The sequence below is a fragment of the Canis aureus genome, chromosome 1, assembly GCF_053574225.1.
Source record: "Canis aureus isolate CA01 chromosome 1, VMU_Caureus_v.1.0, whole genome shotgun sequence".
In the NCBI taxonomy this organism is placed as follows: Eukaryota; Metazoa; Chordata; class Mammalia; order Carnivora; family Canidae; genus Canis; species Canis aureus.
Window position 1 is genome coordinate 3,418,585 of NC_135611.1, and position 16,293 is coordinate 3,434,877.

Below are 16,293 nucleotides of genomic sequence, written 5' to 3' on the forward strand. Positions count from 1 at the left end.
AAACACTCATAATGTAGTAAGTGAAAATGGGGAAAGATATATTTACAAATATATTAAGGAAAAACAATAGGTTATAAAACAGTAGCATAAATATTTTTAAATTAAACTATTCTTAAATACATAAACTATTATGGAAAGCACATAAAGAAAAAAAAAAAAGCTGAAAGACTCTGTGTTCACTCTCTCCAAATGCTGTGATTCTCATTTCTTCTAATAATGTTATTACTCTCGTTAATCTTTAGTTTCTCATTTTGTCCAAAATAAACACATATTATTTATACAATTCACTTTTAAAAAGATAAAAATAAATTAGTTTATATTAAAAAGTAAAGACATATATAAAAAGAAGAGACAAACGTATATAGAAAGTATGAATTCCATTTTAATATATGCAATTTAAATACTGTATTTGTTTTCCTGTCTCAGGAGGAAAGTATACCAGATAGTTTTCTGTAACCATCCCTCAACAGTAGAATTAAAGGTGACTTTTATTTTCTCCTTTTTACTTTTTGCATTTTCCTAATCCTACACAATAATAATCAGGGATGGGGGGATTAATGTTTTTGAAGCAACAGTCATTTGTACCTCCAATCAGGCCCACACCCCTCGAAGCAATGGGAAGCCTCCGGTTCACACATCAGCAACGCACCCCATTCACCTCAATGCACTCCCAAGACACCTGTGGCCCTTTCAGGATTGTTCACTTTGGTGTATAAACTGCTTTGAGTCACCATGAATGTCTTCTCTTCTCTCAAATTCCCACAGGTTGGGGGATCCAGAAGCTGAGTGAGGAAATACTACTGTCTCCAGAAACAGAACGTTTACTTTGACCACTGAGGAATCCTGCATGGGCATAGCTGGATCTTCTGAATATGCTACACATTGAAGCGTCTGCCCTAAGGGGCTGACGTGGCCAGAAAATAAAACGTTTTATCAGTGAACTAGAGAATTAGGCAAGGCACACTGAATGATTAACTCCTGGAAATCTATAGGAAAGGCTTTTTAAACTAGTTGATACCTAAAATCCCCCTGACCAAGGATTAGATGCATTTTAAAAATCCATCAACAAAGTATAGGCCAAAATAATTACCTCTTCCTTTTCATGTAGCATAATATGCGCTTTGAGACTAGCCACTCTGGAGAATTTCTTGTTACACACAGGACAGGTAGGATCTTCCCCATTGTGGGTGCATTTATGAAGTGTCAGGTTGAATTCAACATTAAATGTTTGGGGGCACTGGTCACATCGATGTGGCTATTTGGAGAGAAAAGTCAAGAAGCCACTGAAACACAATCTTTCCACAATAAATGCCATTCAAATATTAACAAGTACCATAATCTAAAGACAATCTAAGGAACTGCTGGAGTCTCTTCTGAACCTAAAGTCAATAAATCCAAAATGGACACAGCAAAGCTCCTCACAGAATTTCTTGAAGGATTGACTATAAGGACGACAACACATCTGTACAAAAAACATCCTGAACGAGAAACTCTGCATGTAAACGTATCAGGATATAGTCTCCATGGAAATAAACATGAAAAACTTCAGCTTCACCAGGGTGAATTTTTCCCTTCTTTTCTGACCAACCCCACTGCTCTACATAGAATCGCTCCCAGTAAAGTCAGTACTCATAAAAACTTCTACTAGATTTTAAGAGCGTTGCTTAACACAGTCTAAAATTTTCCCCAGATGAAAGGTATTCTCCTTAGTTATAGAAAGATAAAATAACCACCGGTATTTCTCTCTGAATATCAAGATACCAACAAGCCAGTATTTTCACATTTTCAACTTAGGAGGGTAAAACAAGTTATCAGTACTGGTGATGTTATATATTATCCTACGTTATATAGAATATTCACGCTGAAAGCAAAACCAGTTGGTGGTATCCTGTTCCCTAGAGAAGAGGTCCCTGGCATTCTCCTGACCATTTCAAATAGCTCACTGGCATCCATTCTCCTAACCTCGGAAGGAAAACTCAATGATTATTTTTTAATGGTAGTTTAACTGCTACTTTCTATCTACCAGGCAGATCATTCCGTTAAGACACTAACACTCTTAACCTCGCCCACACGGGGCCCTGAAAACGAGGACTCAAATCTCTAAGAGAGTGTTACTCTCTGCTGAAATGAGATCTGACATTTCTGGAATACCATTTTAAAAGGCACAACCCCTTCAGGATAACACTCCTTGCTGGAGAAAAAAACACATCGAGATATACCAATTCTGCATTCAGTCACACAAAAACCAAACTACTGAAAGTCCTGTTTTGAGGCAATTCCTTTGTCCGCTGATACAGAGCTACAACACATAGATTGACTAGACAAGCTCCACTTGATCTCATTAACCAATATAAGGGTCAGGAATATGCCTACAAGTGAACACAAAACATCCAGAGACGTGTTCATGTCAGATAAAATGCCCCACAATTTACAGACCTAAATTAGAAGAAAAAATTTCATTTGACATGCTGATGTTTTACAATACCTCCAGTTTCAACGCTCACATTTCTGACATCCCTCTTGAGAATACATACCTTGTCATTTCGCTCGTGATCCCTCATGTGGCGTTGAAACTGGGACTCTTTTGGAAAAGATAGCAGACAGATTTCACACTTATGGAAGTTTGGAACTTGATAGGCATAATTAGTGTTCTCCGCATTCAATGTTAAAACTCCATCTATAAAATTGCATAAGTATAGACAATAAATACCAGTTGTTATTCTCATCACATAAATAAAACTAAGTTATTTGGTTATTGTTTAGAAACCAAATTATGTCAGAGATTTATAAGAGAATTTAGAAGAAATTAATGATATCTTGAATTTTTCGAATGGACATTTTTAAGCCAGAAACAAAAAATGTTGGGATGACTGGGGCACAGGACAACAGAATTCTACGCACCCGCTAGTAACTGATCTTTAGAAATGTGAAACTAAACTCCTGAGGTTGAGATTCACGCAAAGACACGCAAAAGCCACGACGTCACTTAGCCTTGCCTTCATGCTTACTATGGTTTCAAAGTCACTGGAAATCACAGAGACATTTCGCCTACGTCACTCTGAGAGTCCATCAGTAACCCACACACTGTTCAACACTGTTCATCTTAAGTCGCTCAGCAAACAAAACTCAAGTAGAAGCATAAATGCTAATTCACTAGTTCAATCTACCTCTGAAAACTGCTGGAGTGCGAGATTAAGTCAGAGAGGAAAAACTTCTATTCTCCCACATGGTTAGGGTTTAGGAAGACCTTTGTCTGCAGTGCTTTGGACAATCCTTAGGCTTCACGATGCACTTCTATAGACCCACGCAGGTCAATGGCTATAAACATAAAAGTATTTTCAAATAAAAATATGTAATAATCACAAAAACTTGTCAAGAATTTCAGAAAATAAAATGTCCTAAACGTCTACTGTTCTTTAAAATAATAAACTCCAAGTCTTATAATTTAGGCACAAATATATAACACACATTAATGATACAAAGACCAGAAATAATATGTCACATACAATTCTTTGTATCAATTTGACTCATAAATTACTGAAATGTAGAAATTTGGAAGTAAAGTAGGGTTGATTTTAAGCCTCAAGGAAGCTCCAGAAAGCCTATATCTCAACTGTCCATGTGGTAAACATGGGCATTCCAAATTCTCAATGGACCTTAAATCCCTCCTTGGAGAAAACAGCCTGCAGTTCCAGCTTTGGCCAGAAGTCCCCCAGTCCTGACAGTGGCCAAAATAGAGCAATTCTCCAGATGGGAGGTGGCAGAGACCAAGAAGGTGGAGTAGAGAGCCATGGAGAAGGCTGGCGACACCTTCAAGAATTCTTACAGCAGATCCTTGAGTAAACCGATTCCAGTTTCAAGAAACACTAATATAATTCAACAGAACAGCTTCATCCAGAAACAGAATGGGTCTACCACAGAAAAGATACACGTAATTTTATTCTATTTATTCTTCACTATACCCACATTCTATTCAAAGACCATGTATTCAAAACTTCTACATTAAATTAGCAACAAAATGTTTTATGCTCTCCAGGCCCAAATACAATAATTGTTGGGACCACATCAATTGATATATTATCCCCTTTGGGAAAGTTTGTATTATAGGAAGAAATAGTTTAGAGATTGAGAATGCTCAAGTAAAATATCTGTTGAAAACTGTGTTTTAAAAGCTCAGTAGCAGGGGGGATCCCTGGGTGGCTCAGTGGTTTGACGCCTGCCTTCAGTCCAGGGCATGATCCTGGAGTCCCGGGATCGAGTCCCGCATTGGGCTCCCTGCATGGAGCCTGCTTCTCCCTCTGCCTGTTCTCTGCCTCCCTCTCTCTCTCTCTCTGTTTCTCATGAATAAATTTTAAAAAAAACATAAATTAAAAAAAAAAAAAGGGATCCCTGGGTGGCGCAGTGGTTTAGCGCCTGCCTTTGGCCCAGGGCGCGATCCTGGAGACCCGGGATCGAATCCCACGTCAGGCTCCCGGTGCATGGAGCCTGCTTCTCCCTCTGCCTGTGTCTCTGCCTCTCTCTCTCTCTCTCTCTGTGACTATCATAAAATAAATAAAAATTAAAAAAAAAAAAAAAAAAAAAAAGCTCAGTAGTGAGTGTTTCTACCTAATGGCCAAATATAGTCATGAGAGCGCTCCTCACTGAAAAGCAAAATTAAAAGGCTATCTCAGGATGTAGAATGAAACAATGTTCACAGCCTCTACCTGAAACTACTTAAATGTTACCCATAATGAGAAAGGATGTAATTAATTACAAATGATAGATAAAATGATAAGAGATCAGTAACTACACATTTAAAACCAAAACTGACATTGTTTGGCCTAGGAATTAAGATTTTTCCAAAATAGATTTTTATCTCAAGAAGCAAGACTTCCCTCTTTAACAGAGCTCAAAACATAATAAAATCATGTTTTCACTAAGCCCCTTCCCCCAGTGATAATACAGTATTAATTTGGTTCAAAAACAAACTTAAAACAACCCTAATTTAAATTAAAGTGCAATAAAAGGGGAAAACATGCTTTAGTTTCCACGCTGAGTGTAATTTTAAAATCGACAGCACCTCCAGACTTTTACTTTGCTTTGGGAGAACATACTTGTAAACCTGCCCTTTCTCTACACTGGGAAAGCACGAGCCTTTGTCCCAGGGCTCCCAGGGTGAGGCAGGCTCTCTCATGCACACTTTGCTTTCTGTCTGGATGGTGTCCAAGGCCGTAAGATAACCCCCTTCGCCTATCATCTCTCTTCAAGCTCATTTAACTTTCCCCAGTGCATGCATTTTTCAGAAAGAGGTAGACGAAATTGATGTATCCTTAGAACACACTTCAGGAGATCCACAAGCCCTGTGAAAACTTCATGCAAATACCCCATGTCCATGTATTTGCCCATTGTTGGGGAAGGGTGGCAGCTCCGCAGCCACAGAGACCACCAGACTTTTTAGGGGGCTAGGGATTCAGGTAAAGTATGACCAAATCAATGGCAGCCTCTTAATGGTCAACCCTCCTGAGGACAGCTGCATTTTTTAGAGGCAGCTGGAGGAACGTCCCATGAGATTTTGGCAACACATATTCCTAAAGTCTCCCAAATCAGAACAGCTATTCTCTAGCCCCCCAACCCCCACACACATCATAAACATTGAGCTATATGCATTCAACAGTGCTCAAATCTAAGAGTTCATCCAGGTCAGGAGTTTTCAAGTAGGTCTTTTGGCCCACCCCCTGCCCCCCACCCCCTTCCCCCAGAGGCAGGGGATGGATCACCCTGAGATTTCAAGACCACAGGGAGACTCAGTAGGCTAATTCCAGCCAGTTTACCTGGATAGTCACCTGACACACACACACACAAACAGGCGTCACCACATTCTCTTCAACTGCTCATCCTTCATGATACCAAGAACTCAAATTCACTATCAAACGTAAACACAAAGTGATTGCACAAAGATCAGAAATTGTTTGAGCAGCTTTGTTTTCCTTGAAAGAATGTGAAGATGAGCTTCAAAATCAATTTAACTCTTTACATAAAGATTCTCAATAGTACATAATAATAGCTATTTACCAACCAGCCCCAAAATCATCTCAGATTTGTGCAGATTAAATAAGCCTATCTCAGAGTTGTACAGATTAAATAAGATAATGCTTCCTGTCACTACTAGAACAAGAACCCACCCATGGTTTAGGAACGTGGCCATCTCTCTAATGCTCATCCGCCCGATGCCCCAGCTGGCCCTCTGTGGCCACACCCTGCCACAGCTGTAGTCAGGCCTGGTCTGTAATGGGGACTAGACAAGCTACCCTACAAATTGCTCTTCCCACACCAGACACAGCAAACCAGCCCCGTCAGCCAAATCTTAATGGCAAAGGTCTGTTCTTATCTCCCATCTAAAGAACTAAATTGATCTCTTCTTTGTTGTTTTATAAAGATTTTAAGTGATCTCTAACCCAGGGTGGGGCTCGAGCTCACAAATCGCCTGCTGCCCTGACTGAGCCAGCGGGGTGCCCTGCTAAGTGACCTCTTATACAAAATGCCTCTCTATGATAGGACAGTTCAACAAAATCTATTGCATTTATAACATTTCAATGATTTTCCAATTTGCATCTCCTGACCTAAACCCTCAAGCACTAGGCATTGAAGATCTCATCTCTCCATAAATCCTGCTGAGGCATTTTTTATATTAAAATGAGACACACCAGTTCTGTTTCTAAACCAACTGAGCTAACTGCCAAACTTTGCATCTATTTTTATTTTTGTTTTGAATAAAAAGTTTCCAAAAAGTGGTTGACATCTCTACTGCTCTCAGCAGGCCCGTCTTTTCTTCCAACATCTTGTCCAACATCTTGTCCCTGAGAGCTAGGCTCTCCAACCATGGATGTGTTTTCTCTCACTTTTCCATCCTGACACCAGGATGCTTTCTGAGGCCACCAAAAGGCCCTTGGAGAGTCTGACAGCTATCACCCCCACTTCCAGTAGGGTCCCACCTCAGCTACCATACCTCCTCCTTTTTGTTGTTGTTATTATTTTTATTGGTCTCTAGTTTCTTCTCTTTTCTCCTGTTTTCTCCTGCTCCTCCCACACTGGTCAGCGTCCAGGTCTGAGCACACCGGGACTTTTCCAGGTAAAACTCTGCAGTGCGTGGGCCTGTGAACCCTTCCTACTGGGTCACTGTATCTCCAAAGCCTTGCACAAAACCTGGCATATCCTGAGTGCCTAGCAAACATTTGCTCAATAGTCAGAGATAAGATGAAAGCTAATGACTCTTTGGTCTCTACCCAGTTGTCTAAATCTCCCAAGACCAGCATATCTAATTTCCACTTGTAGTCTGACTCCTGCCCCACACCTCAATTACCTTAGTATTCTTCCAGCTTATTATGCGTCCACTAACTATTCTTATTTTGTACATACATTCCTTAGCCATTTGCTTGTTCCTAGGAGCTAGCGGAAACGCACCTACATTATTTTCTCCATAGAATCTCTGTCAGAAAAGTGCGTGCTCGAGTTAACAGCACCAGCCGTAAAGCACCTGCTTTCCTCTTCTTGGAACAAACATCTGTCAGCTCAAAAGCAACTGCACCGAGAGAGGGTTAGGGTTAGGGTGGGTTAGGGTTAGGGTTAGGGTTAGGGTTAGGGTTAGCACTTTTTGAATTTCACCCATTATTTACTCAACAGTATTTACTATTAAGTAAATATTCATTTGGAAATGAAATGTACTCATATAAAAACGTAATCCTAAAAGTATAGCTAATGAAAAAAGCAGTATGTTCTAGATGCTATCACTCCTTTTAAAAAGGAAGGGGCAGGCAAATATACCATGTATTTGCTTGTTTGTGCATAAAACATCCCTGCAAAACTACAGAAAAGAATAATAGCATTATGGGGCAGCCCCGGTGGCGCAGCAGTTTAGCACCACCTGCAGCCCAGGGCGTGATCCTGGAGACCCAGGATCGATTCCCACGACAGGCTCTCTGCATGGAGCCTGCTTCTCCCTCTGCCTGTGTGTGTCTCTGCCTCTCTCTCTCTCTATCTGTCTCTATGAATAAATAAAAAATCTTTAAAAAAAAAGAAAAAGAAAAAGAATAGCATTGGTTACTGGTAAGAAAAGGCAACTCTCGGGGATCCCTGGGTGGCTCAGGAGTTTAGTGCCTGCCTTTGGCCCAGGGCACGATCCTGGAGTCCCGGGATGGAGTCCCGTGTCATGCTCCTGGCATGGAGCCTGCTTCTCCCTCCTCCTGTGTCTCTGCCTCTCTCTCTCTATGTCTATCACAAATAATAAATAAATATATATTAAAAAAAAAAAGAAAGAAAAAAGGCAACTCTCTGGGGGAGTAGGGCTCCAAAAGGGACTTTCATTTTTTAAAGTTCTGAGCCATTATAACATATTATACGCTCAAAAAGAATTAAGTTAAAAAGTGAGAAATAAAATTTACTTGGGGGGAAAAGAGTTATACACTCCATACCCTTGTTGGATTAACTAAGGAAACTTAGTCCAGAGACCAAGGTCTTAGTCTTAAGACACCAGAGAAACTTAGCCACTTGGTCAAAATCACACAATCAACCATGGCAGAACGGAGGGTAATTTTCAACTCATAATTCAAGACTCTCTCCTAAGCAGTCAGGCTTCTGTGTCTCTTAGGGTCATGATTTCTGAGATGAGACCCCAACTTCAACCTTGTGCCTACTGTAAAACAGCAGATGTACCTGAATTTTATCAACAGTACTTTATGTTAACTGTAAGCCTAAGACTGTTTATGCTCTTTCAGTATAAAAAATATTCAATTGAGAGTCAAGCCAAAGTACCCTGCTTGTCAAAACCATGGTAGTTTCCATGAGACAACTAGAGTCTGGAAACGCTGGTACTGGTTTCTTGATAAATGATATGAAATTTACCTGTGACACAGAGCTAAAAATAAATACCTGGTCAGAGACTCATTAAATGGTCCCTAACAGGGTCAGGCCACTCATGTTCTCACAGTAAAATTCACCTCTACCCAGGTGTGCTTTCAATATGCCCATTTTGTCAGTATTTGTATTTGTGTGCAGTTTCCCTTTCACACCTCGGATTACCACACTGTCTCTATTTTTAAAAGGAATATCAATCCTCTTTCAAATATTTGCTTTTATTAACCTGTACATCTTTATATCTAAAGACTTTAAACTCAGGTGCATGTATATTTAGACACCACACACATTATCCAAGTTTAACAAAACTACAGTGTGTTAAAATTATAACATAATAATACCTCCAGTATCTATAGCCTCCCCATCTAGCTAAAACAATTCTGGGCCCAGGAACTAAAATTAACAGTCTTTCTGAGAATGACCCAGAGGTGTACTGCTGAGAATAATGCATCCTTTGACAATACAAACGAATTTTCTATATGTGATAGAATAATTCCTTGCTGATTTGCTGCCATTACTCTGTTTCTCATCTCCACAAACATACAATTGACATTAGCACTTTAGCACAGCAACAACAATCAAGTAAAGCTAAAGGGCGCCACAGAAAATCATGGACAGCCTGGTCCAAGATTCTGTCCCAATTTCCAATGAAGCATGTATGCACAGTACATACAATTTTAATGCACATTATCTTAAAAAATGGGTATCTATAGATTAAAATATGGGTTACTGGTCACAGACTAGGAGGACAGTGATGAAAGTAGGACTGAGTGCCGTAAGATTTAAGAACCTCAGTCCTGCCTGGTGGTTTGTAAGGTCTCCACAAACCAAAGAACCTGTCACTCAGCTGGATTCCTCATCCAAAGATGAGGCCGTTTTCCATCCTGCAAACATACAGGGTTGTTGCAAAAATCCAAGGTATGAAAAATATGAAACAAAAAGTACTTTTTTAGAAAAGTAAAATGCCCACCTACTTGGAGGGCTAAAATTAACAAGGCAGACAAAAACAAGGATTGATAACGATCTGGAGCAACTGGAAATCTCATCACCACTAGAAAGAATGAAAATCACTATAACCACTCAAAAACCATTTGGCAGCATCGACCAAAGTCAAACACATACAAACCCTGTAGTCCAGCAATTCCACTCCTACATAGATCCCCACAGAAATGTGTACATAGGTGCACCAAAAACACAAGTTTAAAAACACAAAAGCATTATTTATAATAGCCAGCAAATAAAAACAAAGCAATTGTCCTTCAAAAGCAGATGATGAATTATTCATCTAAAAGTGAAAAGAACAATAAAGCTTCAAGATGAAAATATAGGAAAAGGGCTTCATGATCTTAAAATTGCCGGAGATTCCTTACACGGGTCCCAAAAGTACTAAACAAGAAAGGACTGATAAATAAGGCAATATTAAGAACAGGAACTTCTTTCATGAAAAGATATCCTTCAAAGAGTGGACAAAAAACTAGAAGAGCTCATATACAGTATACATGAAGAACTCCTATACATCAATAACAAAAAGACAGAAGTCTTTGCCAAAAATATAGAGATGACAAGGAAGCATACAAATATATGGCTTTACACTGTATCTCGTAAAGGAACTGCAATTCAAACAACGAAATACCACTACATGTCTATTAGAAGGACTAAAATAAAAAAAAAAAAAAAACCCTCAATAATACCAAATGCTGACAAGGATGTGGAGCAATAAGATCTCTCATTCATTGGCTCAGCCACTTGGGAAGAATCTGCCAACTTCTTGTAAAGCTAAACAGTCTCACCATAGCATTCAGCCCAGTGGTCAACAACATTTACCCAAATGAGGGCTGCCTGGGTGGCTCAGCGGTTGGGCATCTGCCTTTGCCTCAGGGAATGATCCTAGGGTCTGGGATTGAATCCCACATCGGGCTCCTTGTGGGGAACCTGCTTCTTGCCCTGCCTATGTCTCTACCTCTTTCTGTCTCTCATGAATAAATAAGTAAAATCTTAAAAAAAAATTTACCCAAATGAACTGAAAACTAATGTCCACAAAAAAACCTGCACACAAATGTTTACAGCAAGTTATAATGGCCAAAATCTGGAAGCAACCGAGATATCCTTCAAAATATAAACAAACTCTGCTGCATCCAGACAATGGAATATTACTCAGCAATAAGAAGAAATGAGCCATCAAGCCATGAAGAAAGGAATCATAAATGCATATTGCTTAGACAGAGAAGGCAGTGTGCAAAGGCTACATATTGCATGATTCCAGGTATAGATACTAGAGAGAACAAGCAGAGCTGTGGAGACAGGAACCCCAATGTAAACTATGGACTCTATTAAGTAATAATGTATCAAAATTGGTTCATTAATTGTTACACATGTACCACACTAATACAAGATGTTAATAACAGGGGAAAGTCTGTGGGGAGAATAAGCAGTATGCAGGAACTAGGTACTATCTGCTCAATTGAATGTAAACCTAAAACTACTATAAAAAGTAAAGTCTATTAACTAAAAAAATAATAAAACATTCAACCCAGTAGGAAAATGGGGAAAGACCTATATGAGAGCCTCATGAAAGAGAACTGATGGCTAAGAAAGTCTATTAGCACAGAACTGCAAGTTAAAAATCCAAACACTATGCATACCAGAATAGCTAAAATACTAAAAGGACAGAGCAAGTGCAACTCTCTCCAACACTGCTTGTAGGAGAGCAAACTAGTACGATCACTGGAAAACTGTTTGACAGTGTCTACCATGACCCAGAAATGCATAAAAGTGCATAGCAGCATGCATTTATAATAGCCCCCAACTGGAAACAACCCAAGTACCCAGAGTAGAAATGATAAATTGACAATGTGCTACATAACAGAATAACATACAACCTTGTAAATGAACTTATTTCTGCCAAATAATAAGAAGGATAACCTCATAAAAGCAAATACTGAATGAATGAAGCCAGAAACAAAAAGGTATATACTGTAAATTCAACTGAGTCTGCAAACAGGTAAAACTAACCTGTGGAGTCAGAAGAGGACAGCGGAGCACAAAGAGGGAAGGCAGTTGTAACAGGGAAGAAACACCAGGAGCTTGTGAGGTCCTGCCAATGTTCTAGGTGCTGGTTACATATGGAGTTCATGAAGCTCTTTGCATTCTCTATGTAGATGTTTGGTTCAATTAACATAATTACTAAAATACAGTAATAAAGGTTTCAAAAAAATACACACATCTGGCCTCCTCCTGAAAAATGCTTAAGACACGGCAATACTTAAATGGAGCAGAGCAGGAGCTTGCCCCTGTAAACCAAGTGAGAGCTTGGCAATTCTCCCAGAATTGAGGCTCCCCGGAACTGGCTATTACCTGCGGTCACCTAGTACCTTTAACTAGCTTGCTTTAGCTGCCGGAGCCATGAACAATTAAGTTTTTCACTTCTGTATTAAGAGCACACTGTCCGCTCATGCTGCTTATTACATAAATTATTAATTTAATCCACTAAGGTAAGTTTTCAACTCTGCTGAAATTTTAGGGGAAGACACTGCAGAGCTGTGGGCTGTCTCTGAATCTCTCAATCTCCCACCTTTACCCAGAACAGCTCTGCCGGAGACCACTGGTGTTCAGCCTTGACCACACAGTGGAACTACTGGGGAGCCTGCAGAACAGTGATGCCTGGCTCCCCCTTACAGGTTCACACATAACTGGACTCGAGGCCTGGTCATCAAGATCTTTAAAAGCTCCCCAGGTGATTCCATAATGTTTCGCCAAGGGTGAAAACCACCACTTGAGATCCTGCCACATTTCATGTAAGAAAGTTCTACAACTAAAAAGTAGCTTGAAAAACACTAATCGCTTGAGCGCAGAGACACTGACTTTGTATACAGAGAAAATATAAAGACCCTGGTACAGGATAAGCATTATTTTAAAAACTGCTGAGTTGCCTCTATCTCACAAAGAATTATGGTTTAGTATGGTTTTCCCAGGCTGTATTTGGGTCAAAGACCAAGATTTTTTTTTTTTAAATAAATCTTTATAATCAAATATTTTTCCTTTATTGTGGGAAATATTCTGAACTGCTGTTAACTCACTACTTGATTCCAGGATCATAAAATCTTTAAACTTGATGTGTTTACCCCACACACTTTTCTCAAAATATTAAAAACTCTGCCTACGTAAGAAGCTCAGTGGTGGAGAATGAAGGGTGCTCCTTTACGAAGAATTTTTTTCATTCTCAGATGCCCAATATTGTCAGAGAGTTATTACTTTAAGCAGAACCTGCCCTCCCCTCAGCCCCACCAGGAGTACCTAGTTGAGTCTGAAGCAGAGAAGTCACCTCTAAACCTGTCAGCACATCTGCTGCCTTGTGCGCTGAATCCTACTGCTCTTAGCTCAGCCCGGTTGTCTCATCCCCTTAGAGAGAAAAGGAGAGCCCCTGAGTTCATCCAAGAACAGCTAAAATGGCCTAAACTAATCATCTGAGCAAGAGGGGACTAGTTTATACATTTGGCTCAACGTCTGCTGGCCTCAGCTCTCTGGAAATGAAGTATTACAAATATTCCTCCCACAGAAAACGGAAACGTAGCAGGAGGCCAAATACAGGTACAAGCTGGGGAGAAAAGGTCTGTACCACCGCACTGGAAAAAATGGAAGCCATACAAGTCCCCAGAGTGTGGTTTCCACCAAGGTCATGTTATTATTTAAACCAAACTAAGCACAATAAAGAAAAAACTCTACCTCGATCATCCTTCTATCCCCAAGATAGTGCCAGGCACCAAACAAGTACTCAACACACACCACCCCCTCAAGGCTTCCTTTGCCACAGCAGCCCCCCATCCACAGGTAGGTATACTGCAAGGCACCCCTCCACCCTATGCCTGAAACCAGAGCGCAGAATCCCATCTATATGGTTTTTCCTGTGCTTAAGTATCTATCGCTGAGCTTGACTGACAAATCCATAACAGATTAACAATAGTAGTGACATAGACAACACTAGTACACTTGTGCAGATGCGGTCTCTGGTCTCTCTCCCTCTCAGTATCTTATTGGGCCACACTCACCCTTCTTCTTGGGACGTGAAGTGAGGTAAATGACCTCTGGCACCGTGACCTTCTGATGATGTCACTAAGACCACCGTCTGACCGCAGGGGACTGAAACTGCAGGTAAGGCGGGGCGGGGGGGGGGGGGGGGGGGGAGGGGGCAGGTAGGACACCACTACTGTACTTCTGTCCTAAGCTAATTATGACTCCAAGCAATGTTTTCTTAACATCTCCATTCTGACATCCTTTTCTCTGGGAACCCTAGACTACAAGTGTCTGCTATCTGCTGCCATAAACATGTTCCCCCATCACAGGACATACACAGTCTTTAAGAGCCGCGGCAGAGATCCTGTTAGGTGAACTCTGTGACCCAGTCCCTAGCCGTGCACACCCACCACAGGAAGTGTTTTAAAATATTTGTTGAAATACCCACCATTTGCTTCAACGTGGATGGAACTGGAGGGCATTATGCTGAGTGAAATAAGTCAATCGGAGAAGGACAAACATTATATGGTCTCATTCATTCGGGGAATATAAATAATAGTGAAAGGGAATAGAAGGGAAGGGAGAAGAAATGGGTAGGAAATATCAGAAAGGGAGACAGAACATGAAGACTCCTAACTCTGGGAAACGAACTAGGGGTGGTGGAAGAGGAGGAGGGCAGGAGGTGGGGGTGAATGGGTGATGGGCACTGAGGGGGGCACTTGACAGGATGAGCACTGGGTATTATTCTGTATGTTGGCAAATTGAACACCAATAAAAAATAAATTTATTATTAAAAAATAAATATTTGTTGAATATATTAATTAACCCATATGTAGGGCTTTATATATATCAAGGCAAAATAGTAAAATGCACAGTTTGGACTCAAAGGCAGACTCAAATCCCAACTCTGCCACCAGCTGGGTAGACCTACCGACTCACTTTAACCTCTCTGAGCTTTATTATTCCCTCTATCTGTAAAATTCCCCACGCACCTTCCAGGTTTTTCTTAAAAATAAAATTCATAATGGTAACATAGAAAACGAATTTCTGATAATGAGAAAACATTCTTAAGACAGTTAACTGACAAAGCGATAATCCTCAAACATTTTGATCTCAGGATTTTTACATTTTTAAATATGGAGGACCCCAAAAACCTTAGGTTTATACAGATTATATTGTTACTTGCCCTATCAGAAATTAAAACTGAGCACTTATTAAAATATTTATTCATTTAAAAACAAACCTACTATAGGTTAACACAAATACACATTTTTATGAAAAATATATTCTCCACAAAAGCAGTAACAAGAGTTTTCACTTTTACAAATATTTTTAATGTCTGGCTGAATAGAAGGTTAGTAGCTCCTCATATCTGCCTCTGACATTTTCTCTGTTGCAGTAAGTTACATTTTGTTTTCCTGCAAATCATTTTATTTGGAATAGATTCAGTATGTTGTACATGAAGATACCGCAGCTTCGCAGTCTGTGCAAAGGCGCCAGCAATGCTACCCCCATAGTTTTTGTACCATTAGTGCAAATGTTCAGCAAGTGAAACAACCAAACAGTAGCACTATGAAAATATTTACCCTGCAGACCCCTGAGAGTGTCTCCAGGGCCTACATTCTGAGAAGAACTGTGGTGTCAAGTTATTTTCAGACAGCTTTGAGGAAGCCTCTGCTGGGAAGCTGAAGCACTGGGACCTAAGAAGTTGAGCAAGAGCAGGTGGATTCTCAGAATAGGTAACAGCAAAGGCCCCACCCCACCACAAGTGTGGCCTCTGCCAGAACCCAGAGAACTGAATGCTAGAGCACAGGAGGAGGGAAATGAGCCCTCCAGAGGCTGGATCAATTAGGATCCTGCAGGAATGTGGATTTTACCCCCAAGGAATCAGAAATCCTTAAGAGTTTTTACCAGGGTGTGGCCATTTTATCTACATTTTAAACTGCTCCTCCAGGTGGACTGGTGACGAACTTAAGGTAGCGTCAGACTACCTGGGACCAGTCAGAGGCTCCCACAGAAGTCCATGTGCACGCAGGTGGACTGGGTCAGCCAGGGACACCAGGTGGAAAGGGGGAGGGCTGACTGAAAAGACATTTTTAAGGTAGAAGCTACAAGACTTAATTATGAATAGCCTTGAGGAATGAGAGAGAATTATTCTTATGTTTGGGGCTTGAAAATCCAGGTCCAAAAGGATGCCATTTGGGAAGACGGGGGACTGCAAGTTGATGCAAATTTTCCACGGTCTGGCCTATGCCTTCTTCCAAGCAACCGAGACGCACTGCACCTTACATTATTTTTGGCAGAAGGCTTCTTAGCAAAAATAAAAACAGTGAGCAAACCAGAGCCAAAGCCAGAGCACGGGGAGGCCTTTCGGGCCTCCTTGCAGCCTCCAGC

General features: G+C 40.5%; 1 protein-coding gene across 6 annotated transcripts in view; it reads right to left on the bottom strand.

Moving 5' to 3' along the window:
• Positions 1–16,293, bottom strand: part of ZNF236 (zinc finger protein 236) — a 104,414-nt gene that overhangs the window by 86,880 nt on the left and 1,241 nt on the right. For 3 of the 6 annotated variants that reach the window (XM_077876216.1, XM_077876414.1, XM_077876529.1), the window contains exons 2-3: positions 2,535–2,677; positions 1,091–1,255 (exon numbers count right to left, since the gene is read on the bottom strand). In XM_077876216.1, the coding sequence (XP_077732342.1) occupies positions 1,091–1,255; positions 2,535–2,677 (308 nt within the window). Of the gene's footprint in view, positions 1–1,090; positions 1,256–2,534; positions 2,678–3,167; positions 3,302–7,440; positions 7,559–15,485; positions 15,600–16,293 lie in introns of those variants that run through there. The other 3 variants (XM_077876346.1, XM_077876300.1, XM_077876479.1) reach the window with 3 other exon arrangements.